This window comes from Branchiostoma belcheri, unplaced genomic scaffold (genome assembly GCF_001625305.1).
Source record: "Branchiostoma belcheri isolate BF01 breed outbred unplaced genomic scaffold, Haploidv18h27 scaffold45, whole genome shotgun sequence".
Taxonomy (NCBI): Eukaryota; Metazoa; Chordata; class Leptocardii; order Amphioxiformes; family Branchiostomatidae; genus Branchiostoma; species Branchiostoma belcheri.
In genome coordinates this window covers 554517-570000 of record NW_017804076.1, presented here as the reverse complement: position 1 = coordinate 570000, position 15484 = coordinate 554517, and the positions used below count along the sequence as shown (strand labels likewise).

The window sequence follows — 15484 nt, the reverse complement described above, 5'->3', positions numbered from 1 at the left end:
GCCAAATCCCACCTGTCTTTCTGATGGCAAACATGCTCCAGTCCGCTTCCAATTTCTTCCCAGGAAAAGAGATGTTCAGAATGACCAGGAATGCTAACTGTAAACCAAGCTGTTAAACCTATTCTGAACTGCACAACTCATCCGTGGTGTTTGACTGAAGTCTACAAACAGCAGTGACAACAACAGCCATAGAAACAGCACTTGGCTGGAATGTTGTTAGTGTTTCTTCCCCTCAACACTATGGAGGACAGAGCACCCATCACTCCTGCTGTTGCTCTGTAAAACAATCAGTACTTTAATCAGAAGTTTAAGGAGAAGCGGTTGACAATGCCCTCTTCCAAATGATCACAGTAACCCTTAAATTCAGAGTGAATAAAGATTGTACAAAGCACAATCCTAACATTCAATGTAATCAAATCTAAAAAGCATTATTCTATGCTTCGTTCTTTTTCCCTAACCATTCCAGAAACTGCTAATACCAAGTAACTTAAATCCTTGAGTAGCAAGGGCCAAGCAGACCCAAAGAAGCACTTTTGTTGACATTGTTGGCATAGCAACCACTGTTGATATACAATCACCTGTCCACAACTCGAGCCTTACCTGTGGAGAACTCCTGCAGAATTAATGTAGTCAGTGAGCATGGATTCTAGCCTTTGTCCACTGAAAGTCTCAAAGTGTCCAGGGAAGACTGTGTGGATGTCAGGAGCCAGGGCCTGTAGTCTTCTACATGACTGGACGTAGTCTGACACACAGGAGTAGGGCAGCCAGTCAATCAGAGAACCTACATGAGGAACAAGTTCCCAAACAACAGATTTAAATTTCCCTATGATCTATACCACAGTGACTCTGTAAAACAAGTTGCTCTGAAGCTGGCCAGTGGAATTGAAAAGTCTGCATACTAGTATTCTTTTTAGTTGTGTGTGGTTCTGTGTCTGTGTGTGTCAATATGCATAGTTTTCTTTCTTTCTTTATACCAAGGAGGTTTATATAAATCAGGAAACAAACACACTTTGGACAAGCTTTAGACAACCATAGCCTTTTGCAAAGTTGAGGGAAAACTATTTAACACACTCACTCAGATAATGTCCTTGCTCAGAACTATTTAAAGCTCCTTGCTCACAAGAAAAATATACAAATCTCCAAAAGTAAATAATCTTCACAACCCTGACAAGTGTGACATAGAGTTGGCCAAGTCAAATCTTCTTGGCCCTTTTTCTCTCGCTTTTGTCCATTCGAGGATTCAATAGCCTTCATTTGACCCGTAATAGCAAGAATATTACCCCTTCCCAAAGAGATTTGTTTTGAAAACAAATCAAACACCTGTTTGACAAGTTCCCTGGAGACGTCCAAACCAATCACGTGACCTGACGACGTGACAACATAATGACGCATCTTTTCCCCAGAGACCGTTGCTATTTGTCACTGTTTATTGGGCGCGTTCGTAACTAACGATTCGAAACTGACCAATCATAGCGCTGGAAAATGACATCATTTTGTTCTCTCTGCCACTCCTATTTCATCACATGATGCCTACTGGCCAATCACTGTGCTGAATTTATTGATTTGCATATTCCCCAGGCGACAGGGAGAACTGGCGGTATAAATTCCACCGACGACGGTTGGAAGGCACATATTCGTTCACTGAGACTCCTCAACAGTCGGAAGTGACCGTTATTCCAAGCCTTCAACGCAATTTCTGTGTGAAATCCTCGCCAAACTAACAAGAACCAATCATGGTAAGTCTACTGTCATACTTTTGTGAAATTTTTAGCGAGATTTGTCCGCACGCTTAGCCGTAATCTGAACATTTTAACCCGTCCCTCAAAGAGACGTAAAAATCAGAGACGTGGTTCCGAAGATTCTTTTCTTCGCTGAAATTTTACGATCACACATCGACGATTGAAGCTAAAACATCCTTTTCCCGTAAATTTTGAGGTTAAATTTGTGCCAGACAACCTGCTAAGGACTGCGATCGGGAAGGGAGGCACGGTCACCACGCCGGCCACACCTTGATAAAATTTACAGATTTTCCGTCATGGCGGAGTTCGATCCTCATGTTTCCCTCTCTCCTTTCCAGCGTGAGTGCATCTCTATCCACGTCGGCCAGGCTGGTGTCCAGATCGGTAACGCCTGCTGGGAGCTGTACTGCTTGGAGCACGGGATCCAGCCTGATGGCCAGATGCCGAGCGACAAGACCATCGGCGGTGGGGACGACTCCTTCAACACGTTCTTCAGCGAGACCGGCGCCGGCAAGCACGTGCCCCGTGCCGTCTTCGTGGATCTGGAGCCCACTGTAGTCGGTAAGAAATTATATTCCCCCGATTTCAAACGATTTTCTGATGAAATACAAGTAATTTACCACGATTTCAGTCAGATTTCTATCGGCTGTGAAAAAAATTAACGGTCAAAAAATGGCGGTTTCCTGCTAATTTTCCACGTCACTGTCTCGCGATTCAAACCACGTCGTGCTGAGGGCGGGCCGCCCGTCATGTAAATTTGCTTTTCGGGGGCTCTCCAAATTCCACCGCACTCAAATAACTGAATAATATTGCTGTGTTCGCTACTAATATAATAATTTCTACAGGAACGACGATTCATGTTGGAGAATAAAAGAAAATTTCGAAATTTTGTGAGTCATGCCCCAGCTAGGGAAATGATGTCATGTCCTTTGCCCAAATATGGTCATGTGGCGGGAGATAATTGATATAATTCAACCGAGCCGATCTCTCATTTTGAGTTTAGAACGCAAATTTTCTGGTAGTCCTAAGTGACTAGTAAATTAACTCGGCAAACAAATGGCCCAATCTCATTTACATGAGATTATAGATGATGTGTCAGGGGGCCTGACTCATCCATTGGTTTCCTTTGAGGCATGAGCAGATGGGGCATTAAATTGCATCATGTTCAATACAGGCATCCTGCAACGAGAGTCTATGATAGGGGTACCTGATACTCAGTGGCTTGGGTTGGTATATTAGATACCACATACCCATTACCCTCTCTATGACCTTTTTTTTTCCTGGCACATCATTAGTCATCTTTTTTTTAGGACATTATTTAACATTAGTCATATGAATATATCTCAGTTGGATATGGTTGAAAATTTTCAATTTGTTCTGTTACATAGGCACAAGTGATGTGCTCACTTTGTTTAATTCTGGTCATGACCTCTCTACTAGACATATGTTAATATTTCTGCTTGGCATGTTGATAAGATTTTTTTTTCTCCTCTTCAGTTAATTGGTGGCTGCCGCTTGCATACCAATGAGTTTGTCCATACTTAATGTAATTGCTTTCTATTCCCCAGATGAGGTCCGTACTGGCACATACCGCCAGCTGTTCCACCCCGAGCAGCTCATCACTGGTAAGGAGGATGCCGCCAACAACTACGCCCGCGGCCACTACACCATCGGTAAGGAGATCGTCGACTTGGTCCTGGACCGCATCCGTAAGCTGGCTGACCAGTGCACCGGTCTGCAGGGCTTCCTCATCTTCCACTCCTTCGGCGGTGGCACCGGCTCTGGCTTCACCTCCCTGTTGATGGAGCGTCTGTCCGTCGACTACGGCAAGAAGTCCAAGCTGGAGTTCGCCATCTACCCAGCCCCCCAGGTGTCCACTGCCGTGGTGGAGCCCTACAACTCCATCCTGACCACCCATACCACCCTGGAGCACTCCGACTGCGCCTTCATGGTCGACAACGAGGCTATCTACGACATCTGCCGCCGTAACCTGGACATCGAGCGCCCGACCTACACCAACCTCAACCGTCTGATTGGCCAGATCGTCTCCTCCATCACCGCATCCCTCCGCTTCGACGGTGCCCTGAACGTGGATCTCACTGAGTTCCAGACCAACTTGGTGCCCTACCCACGTATCCACTTCCCCCTGGCCACCTACGCCCCAGTCATCTCCGCAGAGAAGGCCTACCACGAGCAGCTGTCCGTTGCTGAGATCACCAACGCCTGCTTCGAGCCAGCCAACCAGATGGTGAAGTGCGATCCCCGTCACGGCAAGTACATGGCCTGCTGCATGCTGTACCGTGGAGATGTTGTGCCAAAGGACGTCAACGCCGCCATCGCCACCATCAAGACCAAGCGTACCATCCAGTTCGTCGACTGGTGCCCCACTGGTTTCAAGGTCGGCATCAACTACCAGCCACCCACCGTGGTGCCCGGCGGTGACCTGGCCAAGGTGCAGCGTGCCGTGTGCATGTTGAGCAACACCACCGCCATCGCTGAGGCCTGGGCCCGTCTTGACCACAAGTTCGATCTGATGTACGCCAAGCGTGCCTTCGTGCACTGGTACGTCGGTGAGGGTATGGAGGAGGGAGAGTTCTCCGAGGCCCGTGAAGATTTGGCCGCCCTGGAGAAGGATTACGAGGAGGTCGGCGTCGACTCCGTGGAAGGCGAGGGCGAGGAGGAGGGAGAGGAGTATTAAACACCTCAACCCCCAGAGAACTGGCAAAACCACACTCGCATACACAAGAAACATGCGTGATGTTGCTTTTGTTGAAGTAAAGAAAGAATGTTAAAAGTAAAAAAAAGGTTAAAAGTTGAGAATGTTGTAAACACTCAGTTGAGTGTTTTTATGGAGAGGAATAAAAAGGATGAAATGTACTTCTTCTTTGTTGAGAACTTTTTCTATTTCACTGTAGTGAGAGAAGTGGATTATGAACACTGGTGATATAGCCTTGCCAGTGTAGCCTAGCAAGAGATTAGTTTGTTGTTTCAACTTTCAGGTAGTGAGATTAGCAGAATCATGAACACTGGTCATATGGCCCTGTCCAGTGTAGCTTAGCAAGAACATAACAGTATAAAATTGGCATTGCCTACTTAGCCCTTCTAAAGTGGATGGTGGCAGGAAGTTTGAAGCTCCTGGCAGGGACAGATTGCAACACATGCTAGGCTTTATTTGATTAATCCCAAAGTTCTCAGTACAGAGTACACATAACCTTCCTCTGCTCCAATAGCCTGGGTGCCATCCTACACATATACCAGGGCTTTCATATATTTTTGGGGAGAAAGTATGGGAGCCCCAGTATCCAAATAGGATGCCACCCAGGCTATTGCTCCATGAGTTGTGGAATAAAACCTGACAACAAATCAAAGTGACATGACAGTATTGAGAATATTCTGACCCCTGTGCCTTGCTTGACTGGTTAACCGTCCCACTTACCCATGTAGGCCGTATCTCCGCTGAACAGTTGTCTGTTGACCTGGTCATGGAGGACAATAGAGCCACGTGAGTGCCCAGGTACATGTAACACCTGTAGCCTCCTGTCTCCCAGGTCAATGACATCACCTTCCTCAAGTGTCCGAGTTACCTGAACAACAGACCAAAATTTCATCTGTTTGAAGACATTTGGTGTAACTTAGCAGAGGGGCTATCTTCCATCAATATGGAAGGTACTCATAGAATATAGCCGAGAAAACTGAAAAAAGTCTGCATAATTGAACCTTCCTGTCATACCAAGTACATAACATTTACCAGTGCTTTTAAGTTTTAGCACAATTTTATAACAGGCAATGCAAAAACAACCCACACACTATCGTCCCCTATTTATGGTACCAAGAAAGACAAACTAGCAGAGAGTAAACAAGCAATTTTTCTACACCTGCAACACAATGACAAATGCGATATGGTTTGATAAACTTACCAGAGAATCACTATCGTAACATTACCCCCGTCTTGAATGACAAGGAATGGCCATGACTACATTTTGTACTTGTAAAAGCATCATCATTGTAAGTGCTGAGGAATACCTTAGAAGCTCTGACTCTGTAGTTGCTTGCTTTCCATTTCCTGGTGGGAGGTGGGACAATCTCAGAGTCAGATAAGAACGTCACAGTCTCAAAGTTGTCGCCCTTTTCTAAGGCTTCAACCTCATTCTTGTGGATGGCAACTTCTGGAAACTGATACAGACCTGAGGAAAAACTGGTACAGTCTCAATGTTCAGCTAGGTGTTTGTTTCTGTTTTACTTACCCAGGTTGACCCATCTCAGTGTCATAGTACTGCTTTATTGAGGAGCCCTCGAAAACATATATTACATGCAACATGTATGCATACGTAACAACTTGAACTATATAAAAGTACAGAAACTATTGTTCCACCATTGTGCGAGGAAAAAAATTCCACCAAAAGTCACCATTTCTTGCATGTGTGCTGGCTTTGGACAAGGCTTGACCTTTTCATCATCATAGACATCTATTGTTGCAAATCAGAAAAAAATGACCAAGGCAAATCAAAGAACCAAGAAATTAACTTCTGTATCTGTACAACCGGTATGACCACCCATTGGCATAACATACCAGCTTTACAGGCACGCAGCACGGCGGCAGCTAGCTACATTACACTGAACAACTTGATACACCTAGCCTTTGAACATCTAACTGTAGACTAAACCATGAAAGCTCCTTGGTGATGAAAGCTCCTTGACTAAACATTCAATGATTGTTTAAAGCAAGGAGCTTTCATCACGATGAAAGCTCCTTGTTTAAAGCTATCTAATGATAATTTCCCTAATGTACTTGGTGACAGCAAGTTCCACTCTGCCATACATGTAGTTCATGGGAATTCCAATGAGTTTCTGAACACCTCAATCCTTGGTTGATAACTCTGGTACTTGAAGGCATGACTAGTTTTTGTTCTTTTCTGAGTTGGTATGCGGCCAAACCAATTAAGTCCTCACCCCCTGAGTGGTCAAAGTGGACGTGAGTGGCCACTGCCAGGGTGGGTTTGTTCCCAATCAGCTCCTGGTCCTCCAGGAACCCCCGCAGGTTCTGTATACCCAGCCCTGTATCCACGACGACGTCCTGTTCTGTCCCCTGCACCACCCAGATGTTGGCCTGGTTACCGGAATGGTAGAACCTCTCACGGACCAGGTGTACTCCCTCTGCTACCTGACAGATGAGGAGAAATATTAACCAAGATTTGAACCTTGCATGTTATGTAAAAGGAGATTGAAACCTATCTTGTGAACAGTTCTTGCCTAGACCAAGGATACAAGCTAACAGTTTTGATTTCTCATTTATTAAGTTAGACCTAAAAACAACAAAAATGGGCCAGAGATAAAATGATCACCTGACTTGCAGAAAACCACTGGTCTGCCATTGCCATGGTAACCCGGTCCTCTGGTCAGCTCTCTGGAACTCTGGGAAGGAGAGGACTCTTCAGCGCTCAGAAATCATTAGGCTGTCCACTTCTTTTCTTCTCTTTCAAAATTCAAGATAAAAAATACTTCTAGATTGTTTCCGTCTGTATCAGCATGAGAACACACAACTACACATAACGCCATTGATGTTGTGGTGGTTATTTCTTACCTATCGAATGTTGCACATCATAGAATTGTGATAAAGTTGTTTGCAATATTGTGAATAGGGATGCTCTTTCTTCTGAGCAAAATAAAAATAAGGAGAGTTTCTACACTGAAACAAATCATATGAGTATTCTTACCTTGATCACCGAGTATCCAGATGCTGCATTATGTCGCTATGGGCACGGAAATATTAACTATTCGCGGGTGTCGCAGATAATGTGACAAAACAGGGTCTAGATTTGTGTTTATCTTTGCAGTGCCAGGGGCCAGTGTCGTCTGCAACCCGGAAGTATGTTTTCTGACACGTTTTGCGGCAAGTAAACCACCAAAGACTGTGCAATTATAACGTTATATCGTCTTATTCTACAATGTACAATTTCCTGTAGCCTTCTAGAATTATTGTTACGTAATAAAAGGCGGCCCACGTCTTTTATATACATTTGTTGTGGAATAAAGTAATTATTACGACAGTGACGTAACAGCGAGCAAGGGTCACAATATTAGGTTCAAAGTTCAGGGATCATGTGATGTTAGTTGAAAAACGGACACTGCTGAAACCAGAACTTCGACTTCTGTTTCGTTTCCGCCACTCTTCCCTCATTTTAGTCTTAATTTGCTAGATTTCCCTTATTCAGAGACGACATGAGGAAGTATCTACCGCCTTTGGCTGTGTTTTTCGTTTCTTTGCTTATGTATGCTGAACAAAAACAAGGCACAAACGTCGCTGGGTCCAAAGTTAAAGATGACCACTTCGATTTTATGGTGTTCACCCAACAGTGGCCGGAGACTTTCCGGCTGCAGACTGGACCAGAGGTTCAGATCCCCAAGAATGTCACAGGATGGACAATCCACGGTGTCTGGCCTTCACAGGTGGGGTGGCATAGAGAATGAAATGAATGAAATATATTATAAACGGCCGTTAATTAACTGTTACATGTTATTGCTGACGTTACTTTTAGATTGAATTGATTTGAATTTTGATATAAGGAAATGGTTTATAAAGGACATTATTATATTATGCCTTCTTTTTTTAAGATATTAGACAAATCATTGGGTCAGGAGCATATGATCATGGGGTTATAAAAGGGGGCCCCCAAGCCCTTTTCCGTAGAGCGTAATCGGCCGTTTTAATTCTACGTAGAGCGTAGACGGACCCTCTAATTCAACGTAGAGCGTAATTGGCGCATTTGGCGTAGAGCGTAATTCGCCGTTTTAATTCTACGTAATGCGTTGTAGCTATCGGGAATTAACCGTAAAGCGTAATCGATTAATTGTGCGTAGAGCGTAATCCAAGCTGCAAACGGGAACTCAAGGCCTCGCAAGTGCCGGGTTGTCGCGGCGCTCGAGGTCTTTCTTGCTCTACCCCCTTCTATACAATCGAACAATCCACTAGACTTGTTCCCAGAGCCATACGCAAGAACAAGGCAACACATGGGTCACAGTGCGCTGGGTACGAGATTGACCTTACCATCGGTGACGTACAGGAGGACCATTGGCCAAACGCCACAGATGGCCACAGATGAAGAGGGTAGAAGGCCTTAGAACCACATGACTTGTAAGGCCCAATAGGGGCCCGCAAGACGTTTCTTAGCGGGAACATCATTGCTGATCAACGGCCAGGGTAATGGAGGACACTCCCGAAAAGAGCAATGTCATCCCCGTCATTGTGCGGGTGATGGGTAACGCGGGACCGTCAGCAATCGGCAGCTGAGTCGTTTTGACAAATTACGCTGTATTGTTTGCAGCCTGCTTTTCTACCGGACGACAACCCCAAAAGGCTCAAAGGTCCACTTTTTATCTAAAGGTCCAAGATTTTTCTTTTTAAAAGACGGACTGATTCGTGTCACCAGCAAGGCTGTAATCCGTCGTAGGAAAACGGCTCACTTTGTCATTGAAAAAGTTATCTCTGATTTTTTTCTTTGAAACCCTCTATTATATAAAAACGCAGGAAAAGCCATTTCAGAAGGTTCATTTTTCAAAATTTCCCGGGGGAGCATGCCCCCGGACCCCCCTAGGAACCTCGCGCCTTCGGCGCTCGCCTCGCGCCTTCGGCGCTGGTTGGTCCCCCCTTCAAAATCCTGGCTACGGCCATGTTACCTCCATTCACGGATCGCCCTCCGATCTTCGGGCGATCGACTCGCGGTCAAGTTGGTACCTGCGGTAATACTGAATACCCCGTTTTGTATTCTATACTTTCAATGTATAAGGAAGTGACCGCCGGTTAGCATTACTACTTTTAATTCAAGTTATATCACCTCTACATGTGATAAATCAAAAGGTTTTCACGCAAACATGCAGTCGCTAGGGGACTGAGTTCTGCATAGTGCGTTGGGAATCTTTCGAATTTAGCGTAGAGCGTAGAGAGGCTTTCTGAATTCAGCGTAATACGTAGCCGGCTCTCAAAATTTAGCGTAGAGCGTTGTCGGGACCCCCCCTGGGGGCCCCCATAAAAGAGATCAACTGATATACTTAATGCAAATGAGGATCTTATTTGTGTAATCAATACTATAATTCCTGATTTTTTTCACTGTGGATGTTCACTGTTTTCACTGTCACTTCTGTACAGTGAACTTATCAATACAGTTAACAAATAATTCCTGGACTTTCTTTTTCCTGCACCTGTCACCACAGTGAACATATAGTTCCGTGAAATTTTGCTAACGTGAACATAAAGTGAATTACAATATGTGAAATATTTCTAATTCATCAGTTGTGCAGGAATGCTTAATGATTAACAGTATTTTATTACATATCAACTAGAATACGTCTACTATGGTCACATATCAATGACTACGGCTGAAGGGACTACCCATTTGTTTGTAAGATTGATACATAAATAAATAAATAAAATCTATGTTGTCTGGTTTACAGATGAAGAAAGAGGCTCCCAACTTCTGTAACAGCTCGTGGCACTTCAACCAAAGCCTGATCGAAGACCTGAGGCCACAGATGAGTCTCTACTGGCCCAACTTGATAAAGACTAACAACCTGTGGGACCACGAGTGGACCAAACACGGCACGTGTGGAGCCTCGCTGCCTGCTATACACGGGGAACACAACTACTTTGCTGAGGGACTCAGGCTCAATGCAAAGTACAACATCACAGAGATGCTAGCCAGCAATCACATCGTGCCAAATGCAGAAAAGGCATATTCTTACAAGTAGGTCTTTAGGCTTTATCTATTGGAGGAGGGCCTGCATGCCCATTTCATAAGGCCTAATCAGGCTTTTTTAGTCTTTGTACTCCCAAGGAGGTTAAAAAAACCCTTTTTTAAACCTCCTTGGTAATCCATAGGTAGCCACCCAAAATCATCGTAACCATACGATTACCATCTTTCTTGGTTATATATTTGAAACTTAAATGAATTTACACTGACACGTTTCCAGGATACTAGCCCTATAAACTAAAACTAGCCCCCTTTCTAATGTTGAATGTAATTGGCTAAGAAAAATGTTCATACTCCACACTTGTTATACCTCAGTGATGTCGAGGGAGCCATCAGGAAGAATGTGAACAACATGTCGTTCGTTATGCAGTGTTACTGGGACAAAGAGGCACACAAACAATACATCTCCCAGGTAATGATTCATTTATCCTCCTGTGTGTACAACAGATAGGTCTGTAAACAGGTTCATCAGGTTTTGGGGGAATCATTTGATTTCTTATCATTAGCTATAGGGCTGTGCTTCTACTAGTAGGGCTGTGAGTGAATCTACAAAGACGCATGTTCAGGCACTACGAATTTGAGTACAGTCCTTAAACACATACACAGTGTTCTCACAATGTTCCAGCAAATTGTCAGACATTCATGTACATGTACAAATGTACATCATTACCCTGATGTAGGCATCTGATGGATTGCCCAAAACATTGGCAGCCAGGAAAAATTTGCTTGCATGGAAGAAACATTACCATACCTTGAGACCTTTACAGATCATCCTTGTTTTTCCTGTTGCAAAATTTGGTTGAGGTGAAATCTGTCATTATACAATTATAAAAAATGATCAATACACAATGCCCAAGAGGTTTCAATGGCCTGGATAACAGAAATATCACATCTTCCCCCAGGTGATGCTGTGCTTGGACAAACAGTTTGGCCTGCTGGAGTGTGACAAGTATTTGAGTGAGGGTGACTTGTGTTGGACCACTGAGACTATCCAGTACCCACCCTTCCAATTTTCCTTCAACTAAGGCTGCACAATCTTCATTTTATGATTGGCATGTTCAGGAAACTGCTAGCATCAGTTAGTTGGGAATATATTTTGAAAGTAATTTGGCCCTGAAACCACGCAAATCATTGACAATCAATATACTGATCCCATAGCTATGCCCACCTGTTAAAATGTACGAATGCATATATTTGACAGACTCTCTCATTGGTTGAACCACTAATTGCCATGTTATCATTGGTTATTGTTAAACTGCTAATTGTAATGGACAGTCAGGATAAAACATTTTAGGATCAGCGTAGTCAAGGTGGTTACATTAGTCAACAGGTTTCCATTCATATATTGCCAAGTAGAAATAAGTAAGTGAACATTTTTTTAACTTACAATCTTGTTCAAATACAATCACCTATCTGTACCTCAGTGAATTACAGTGAAACCTGCACTTAGTGACCATCTCTACACAATGTCCACTTAGCCATCACTTTTTGGCAGGCCTTTGGGCAATTTTTCCTCTGACTTAAGCATTAGAAATCTTGGTACACTGTCTGCCATAATAGTGTTTTGAGTGGTCATGAAAGACAGGTTTCACTGTAGTCATAACATGGTTAATAGATTCTATGCAATCAGAGTATGATTTTAAACATCCATGTGCCATAATTTCCATAACAGTGTTGTGCAAGACTGTAAACATTTATCGTACAAGGAAATCAAAGTCTATTCTTTTCTTGCAGTTGAATCAAGAGTCGCTTTAAGTTATTGGCATTGGAATGTGCTGGTTACTTGAGGCTTGGATTCAAAGAAGGTCAAAGTATTGACACATTTTCTTGGACGTAAAAGCTGAAAAATTATGCTAGCATGCTGTCAATTCCAGCAAAATTTATTTTGTATGTTCCTTGTGTTCCAATATTCTTACAGACATGTAATTCAGGGTGGTAATGTTATCAAAGATTTCTCATCTTCATAAAACAGTGAATGACTCGTAGTCACAGAGACCACAAATAATTTATATGAATTATACATAGATTAATATTAAAGAAGTGTGAAACATTTGTTTGAAAATCAATTAAGGTGGCCTTTTTGTGTTGGTATGTTTAAATGGTTGCAGAACTGTAACAAAAAGTTCATGTCCTTTTTTTACATTTATATGCCGGGTATTAAGGCTCACTGTTGCAATAAAGTTAATTCTTATTCCATGGAAACTTTGTATTCTCTTGTGAATCTTTTTTTTTTTGGTAGGGGGGTAGGTTTTTTTTCATTATATTTTATTCATAAAATATTATTCATATAAACATAAAATGAAACCATCCAACCATAAAATGATAATAGATTAATTATGTATATAGAAATCCCCATGTCCCTCTGTGTTTTTAGCTATTTTCAATCTTCCCTTTCCTTGTTGAAATGAGTCGTTCTGCTTTTTCAAAGAAAATTATATATTTGATACATGATTCCAAACTAAGTCTTTTAATGTGAATCTTTTATACATGATATTGTACACAATAATCCATCCACAAATAGAAAAAGACACCTTTTTTGAGACTGAGTAAAAATACCCCTTTTATTCACATAATACATAATTATATACATACTGCACAAAAATAAATACCCAGTATGTATTCAATAGCCTGTGTTTTATCTCAATGTGGCAAGTTTATGACTATCGGTATAGGGTTCCCATAAAAGTCAAAAACATATTGCACCCAGTGTACATGTATGTGGCAACTCCCAAACACGTTTTCAGTTGAAGGGAACACTTATATCAAATCCTGGTTTGTCAATATCCAACCCCTTGTTTCAGAATAAATAAATATGCATATAGAAATTCATGGAATAGCTACAAGCTATGAAAACGGTGAGATTGAGATAATAAAAATGTGGTACATTGCACACAAGTGCTGGTAATATACAGTTTGCTTTTACATGTAGTATCAGCACAACTACTTGTGGAATTTACGGATAAAAAAAAGGATATGGCTGGCAAGCATTTCACCCACTCTTCACAGCATGTCAGCAGAACGTACAGCACCTGCGTGAAACCCGTAATGTATTGTACATAGCACTTCGGTAGACCATCGCATATAAGGTCATATTTGTGTATATAAGGTTAAACATCCTGACTGTAGTTTCCAAATGTTGTGTTGAAAAAGATATCGTCTGCAACAGGCAAAATTCTGATGCAACGCTGACCAAACATCCAATGAAAAATCACGGTTTTGCGCAGGCGCAGTACGTTCTGCTGACAAGCTACTCTTCACCAATAATGCTACAGTAGTAATAGCTCCTCCCACCCTTAAGATAATCACATTACCTACAGCCCCCTTGTCATCTTAATGTTCGATGGAATAACCCTTAAAAACTAGTACCATAATTTTAATAGGTTGGAACATAAAGCAACTATTCAAAAGGTGTACAAAACAAAATAATGTAGTAGGCTTCTGTAGTTTTGCTTTCTCATCTTGCACATTATACACAGTCTAGTCTTCATTCAAAATTGTAGTACTTTTGACTGTTACATGATTGTGAACCATGATGCTTTTTAACCTGCAGTATGCTAGCATCCTATTCAATCCTACATGTATGTAATGAATACAAAGTCTATGATGTACAACAATTGCACCTGTAGAGTGCTAGGGGTTAAAAATACTGAAGTTTGCTTCTCTGGAAAGTGGAAAACTGTACGGTATCTTCCACAAATTGCACTGCAGAATATCACTTAGAGATACATTTGTTACTAGATCCATGATTTCCAACGTTACAATAATAATACCCTTTTAAGCTGGCATCAAATACATGTATATACATTGTTCTCATATCTAAAACCTTGGGGATATTCCACATAAAAAACATAGGGCAAGAACAATTAAAATGGGTGTAGGACTTCTAACTATTTAATATTTAAGAAAAAAAAACTATCAAAACATATATGAGTCAGGGGATACTAGAATCATCAAAGTGTCCTGTCCCCCACTTGTGTCATGGAACAGCCCTAAATTCCTATACAACAACATCACAAAGACTTACAATAGACTATGACACAGCTATCAGTGGCCTTTCTATCTATACACCCTAACTGCTATAGTGGACATATATGTGATAATAGTAGGGACAGTTCATTAACAACTACATTAAATGTGGGGTGGATGTTGTCAGTGGAATAATGGCAAGCTGTCATGTCCCACACATCCAGGTACGTTACCTGTAAGAAATGAAAACAGTAACAGTTGAGTAAGTTATCCTGCTCAAAAACACACACAAAACATACAGATACGTAGTTGTTGTTCAAAAGGAAACTGCTACATGTATGATGCTAAAACATTTTTTTATCTCTTCTTCATAAAGCAAAGCCTTACACTGTATCTGCAAACCATTTTTGTTTTAATTTCTTGTTCACAAAAAGAGAGAATACCATGGGGTCTATAATTACATTTGATCTAAACAAACAAAAAAACAAAAACAAGTAAAGATATGATGTCCACAACACCACCACTGGTTAAAACATACTGTAAACTTGGAAATGTTCACAGTGGTTTTCTTTTTGTGGTTTTCTCAATGACCTCTTCCCCATAAAATCATCACAACAGTAATTATAATACCGGTATGTCTTACCATTGTATCACTACATACAGTTCTACAGAATTCTTTCAACCAAGAATTTAAGACACTGCAGAAGTCTATTTTCCATTCCTACCTCTACATCAAATTCTTGCAAAAATAAAGGAATTTACAATTATATACAAGTTGCTAGGGGGACCAAACTAATGTCACATCTTCCCGAGCACAAGAGCTATCTGGTATCTACCACCAAAAATTTGTGACTCTACATGTTGTAGCGTGCCCAGATCCCGAGATATCAAAACCGGAAGTTCTGCTGCAGTATCAACACAAGCCGCCAGGGGTCCCAAAATCTAATCATTTCTAGGTCTCATCAAGACCTGCCCACCTACCAACTTTCATGACAATGCATAGAAAGCTTCTTGAGTTATGCTGTTCACAGACAG

The 15484-nt window shown here is 42.0% G+C and overlaps 4 protein-coding genes across 4 annotated transcripts in view; 2 read left to right on the top strand and 2 right to left on the bottom strand.

Annotated features, from left to right (window-relative positions):
* Positions 1-18: 18 nt before the first annotated feature.
* Positions 19-7186, bottom strand: LOC109478719 (metallo-beta-lactamase domain-containing protein 2-like). The gene is made up of 6 exons (XM_019780431.1): positions 7082-7186; positions 6690-6900; positions 5763-5923; positions 5176-5323; positions 601-781; positions 19-276 (listed from the first exon to the last, which is right to left on the bottom strand). The coding sequence occupies exons 1-6, from the start codon at positions 7115-7117 to the stop codon at positions 162-164; spliced, it is 852 nt and encodes a 283-aa protein (XP_019635990.1). The 5' UTR covers positions 7118-7186; the 3' UTR covers positions 19-161.
* On the top strand, positions 1604-4616 carry LOC109478710 (tubulin alpha-1A chain-like). Its single transcript, XM_019780418.1, has 3 exons — positions 1604-1736; positions 2078-2300; positions 3308-4616. The coding sequence occupies exons 1-3, from the start codon at positions 1734-1736 to the stop codon at positions 4435-4437; spliced, it is 1356 nt and encodes a 451-aa protein (XP_019635977.1). The 5' UTR covers positions 1604-1733; the 3' UTR covers positions 4438-4616.
* Positions 7187-7852: 666 nt separating the features above from the next.
* Positions 7853-12676, top strand: LOC109478720 (ribonuclease Oy-like). The gene is made up of 4 exons (XM_019780432.1): positions 7853-8186; positions 10188-10477; positions 10799-10895; positions 11386-12676. Exons 1-4 carry the CDS (start codon positions 7959-7961, stop codon positions 11506-11508), a joined length of 738 nt encoding a protein of 245 aa, XP_019635991.1. The 5' UTR covers positions 7853-7958; the 3' UTR covers positions 11509-12676.
* Positions 12677-14174: 1498 nt separating this feature from the next.
* The window catches only part of LOC109478709 (NXPE family member 3-like), a 30538-nt gene continuing 29228 nt past the window's right edge, over positions 14175-15484 (bottom strand). Inside the window, exon 15 of the mRNA XM_019780417.1 lies at positions 14175-14682. Coding sequence (XP_019635976.1) covers positions 14560-14682 — 123 coding nt within the window. The 3' untranslated portion in view covers positions 14175-14559. The remainder of the gene's footprint in view (positions 14683-15484) is intronic.

What these genes read in the sequence shown, in the direction of transcription:
- LOC109478710 (XM_019780418.1), top strand. An exon ending in TCTGGAGCCCACTGTAGTCG is followed by an intron (nt 2,301 to 3,307) that starts GTAAGAAATTAT and finishes TCTATTCCCCAG; the next exon opens with ATGAGGTCCGTACTGGCACA.
- LOC109478719 (XM_019780431.1), bottom strand. Translation starts at nt 7,117, where the DNA reads ATGGCAATGGCAGACCAGTGGTTTTCTGCAAGTCAG. An exon ending in CCACTTTGACCACTCAGGGG is followed by an intron (nt 5,924 to 6,689) that starts GTGAGGACTTAA and finishes GTTTTTCCTCAG; the next exon opens with GTCTGTATCAGTTTCCAGAA. An exon ending in TCTGCAGGAGTTCTCCACAG is followed by an intron (nt 277 to 600) that starts GTAAGGCTCGAG and finishes ATTGTTTTACAG; the next exon opens with AGCAACAGCAGGAGTGATGG.
- LOC109478720 (XM_019780432.1), top strand. Translation starts at nt 7,959, where the DNA reads ATGAGGAAGTATCTACCGCCTTTGGCTGTGTTTTTCGTTTCTTTGCTT. An exon ending in GAAAAGGCATATTCTTACAA is followed by an intron (nt 10,478 to 10,798) that starts GTAGGTCTTTAG and finishes GTTATACCTCAG; the next exon opens with TGATGTCGAGGGAGCCATCA. An exon ending in ACAAACAATACATCTCCCAG is followed by an intron (nt 10,896 to 11,385) that starts GTAATGATTCAT and finishes ATCTTCCCCCAG; the next exon opens with GTGATGCTGTGCTTGGACAA.